At 48.2% G+C, this 2170-nt stretch overlaps 1 protein-coding gene across 1 annotated transcript in view; it reads left to right on the plus strand.

Annotated features, from left to right (window-relative positions):
• The window catches only part of LOC106810614 (PH domain leucine-rich repeat-containing protein phosphatase 2-like), a 91421-nt gene that overhangs the window by 8052 nt on the left and 81199 nt on the right, over positions 1–2170 (plus strand). Inside the window, exon 6 of the mRNA XM_014814030.1 lies at positions 3–92. Coding sequence (XP_014669516.1) covers positions 3–92 — 90 coding nt within the window. The remainder of the gene's footprint in view (positions 1–2; positions 93–2170) is intronic.

A 2170-nucleotide genomic window follows, 5' to 3' on the forward strand; every position in this document is an offset into this window, starting at 1 on the left:
AGCGCCATCTGCCAGTGCACGCCGCTACAGGAACTCAACATATCCGGTAACAAGATCGAGGAGATTCCGCCCATCATCGCCGAGCTGAGCAAGTAAGTGCGTGCGCGCGTGCGTCCGTGCGCGCGTGTGTGTGTGTGTGTGTGTGTGTGTGTGTGTGTGTGTGTGTGTGTGTGCATCCATGTACGCGTGTGCGTGAGTGCGTGCGTGTATCCGTGCGTGCGTACGTGCGTGTGCGTGTGTACGACTGTAGGGGTAGAGATGAGTTCTCGCCCCATTGCAGCAGGCAGCCAAGGGCGAGGGTTGCCCAACGTGGTGCACATATGGAAGGTTCAAACAGAGTGAAGAGCAATGTTGCGCTATGAGGAGATGTACTGGTAGCAAGGTGATCTTATGAGGGTGGGAGCTTATGACGATGTAAATCCGTGAAGGGATGGACTGGTAGCAAGGTGATCATTTGCAGGTACGGCGTGGCCAGGGATTCGCCTTGTAAAGGAAGCGAATGCTCCTGCGCGTAGGATAAATAAGAACCATTCAGGGTGCAGCATAACGTGGTAGCGGCACTCTGTAACTATTTCAACTCGTTCCGCTGCCGCTCCATCGGTGGTGGAATTAGGAGGCCGCCGTCGTCTTGCGGTCTAGGCGTTCACTCGATCTTCAATAGTTGTTCAGTTTTTACCCAGTTTTAGATCAAACGTTGAACAGCTGTCGAGAGAGCCAACTACTTTCCTTTTTCGCTTGTGTTCCGTAAAAGCCATTGTAAACAACATGCAAGTGTTTGTAGTGCTGCAGAATGCTTGCAATCTAGTTGCACAGCAGTCTAGTCGTACTACAGCTAGGATTACGGCTATTATTATATGGCAGTACTTCCACAAAGGCGTGGCACAAGCCCCACATTGGCATGCTGCATTTGTACACGTTAAAAAAGGTTGTGTTTCGTTCCTTACTACGCACCCCGATCACTTACAATTTCAGTAAAGCGTTCAGCAAATAGTTTAAATCTTCATGCTATGTATTACTATTTAGCGCTTAAAACGTAAGGAAGCCCCCGATGCATAAAACGACGTCGGATAATGCGTGCCCGATAATCTAATAATGTCCTTATTCGGCGCGTCCTCGAAATACCTCAGTGAGCAGACAATGCAATATGAAATGACCTTCGCGACAATCGGATTAAAACCCGCACACCTGGCGCGCACAACGTTCTGACACCGTTACTCCCTCGATAACACGCAACGCGCCTGGATTGACTCGTTCTTCGTTCGACAACGAGCGTCTTGATGGATCGCTGTATGATTGCGCTGCGAAATGGGACAGCTTGGTTACATAGGGAGGTTACCTCACACTAACCCTGAGCTGCCTTCTGCGCGCGCATATGTAGAACGTTTATAAATGATGTGCGAATCTTAACCCGGCAAGATTATCACATTTTGCCGACGCCTAAACTATTGCCTAGAAATCTTGTTTGAGCATTCTCAGTTCAAGTTAATAATGTTAAAATTACCGTGCCGCCTCACGCATGTGAAATACACAAGGTACATGCCGCGGTACATTTAATTTGGAACAATTATTTAGTGCATAAATGCACACGAGGTATTGTAGGCAACGTACAGTTTTATACCATTAATACCATGTATTTTTTCTACGTAATGCATATGGTGGCACTGGAAGGCGACACGATTTTCTACTCGTAGGTTAGATCTACATTTCGACATACCCGTTAAAACGTAGTTTACTTCCAATCGTGTGCGCATTACTCATCAGTAAAATTGCAACGTGTCAAACTGATTCGTAAACGATTCCTGACACGAAAGTCAGCGTTTCTTTCTGGCTCACTATGGCAGTGCACGGTTGTGTTGGTGTACACTCGCAATGCGCACGCGTGCAGAATAAGGAAGTAAACACACGCGCGCATGCACGCACGCACACACAGACTGACCGGCAGACAGACAGATAAACAGACAGACAGACAGACAGACAGACAGACAGACAGACAGACAGACAGACAGACAGACAGACAGACAGACAGACCGACAGACCGACAGACAGACAGACAGACAGACAGACAGACAGACAGACCGACAGACAGACAGACAGACAGACAGACAGACAGACAGACAGACAGACAGACAGACAGACAGACAGACAGACAGACAGACAGACAGACAGACAG

Source organism: Priapulus caudatus, unplaced genomic scaffold, assembly GCF_000485595.1.
Source record: "Priapulus caudatus unplaced genomic scaffold, Priapulus_caudatus-5.0.1 Scaffold458, whole genome shotgun sequence".
Lineage (NCBI taxonomy): Eukaryota > Metazoa > Priapulida > Priapulimorpha > Priapulimorphida > Priapulidae > Priapulus > Priapulus caudatus.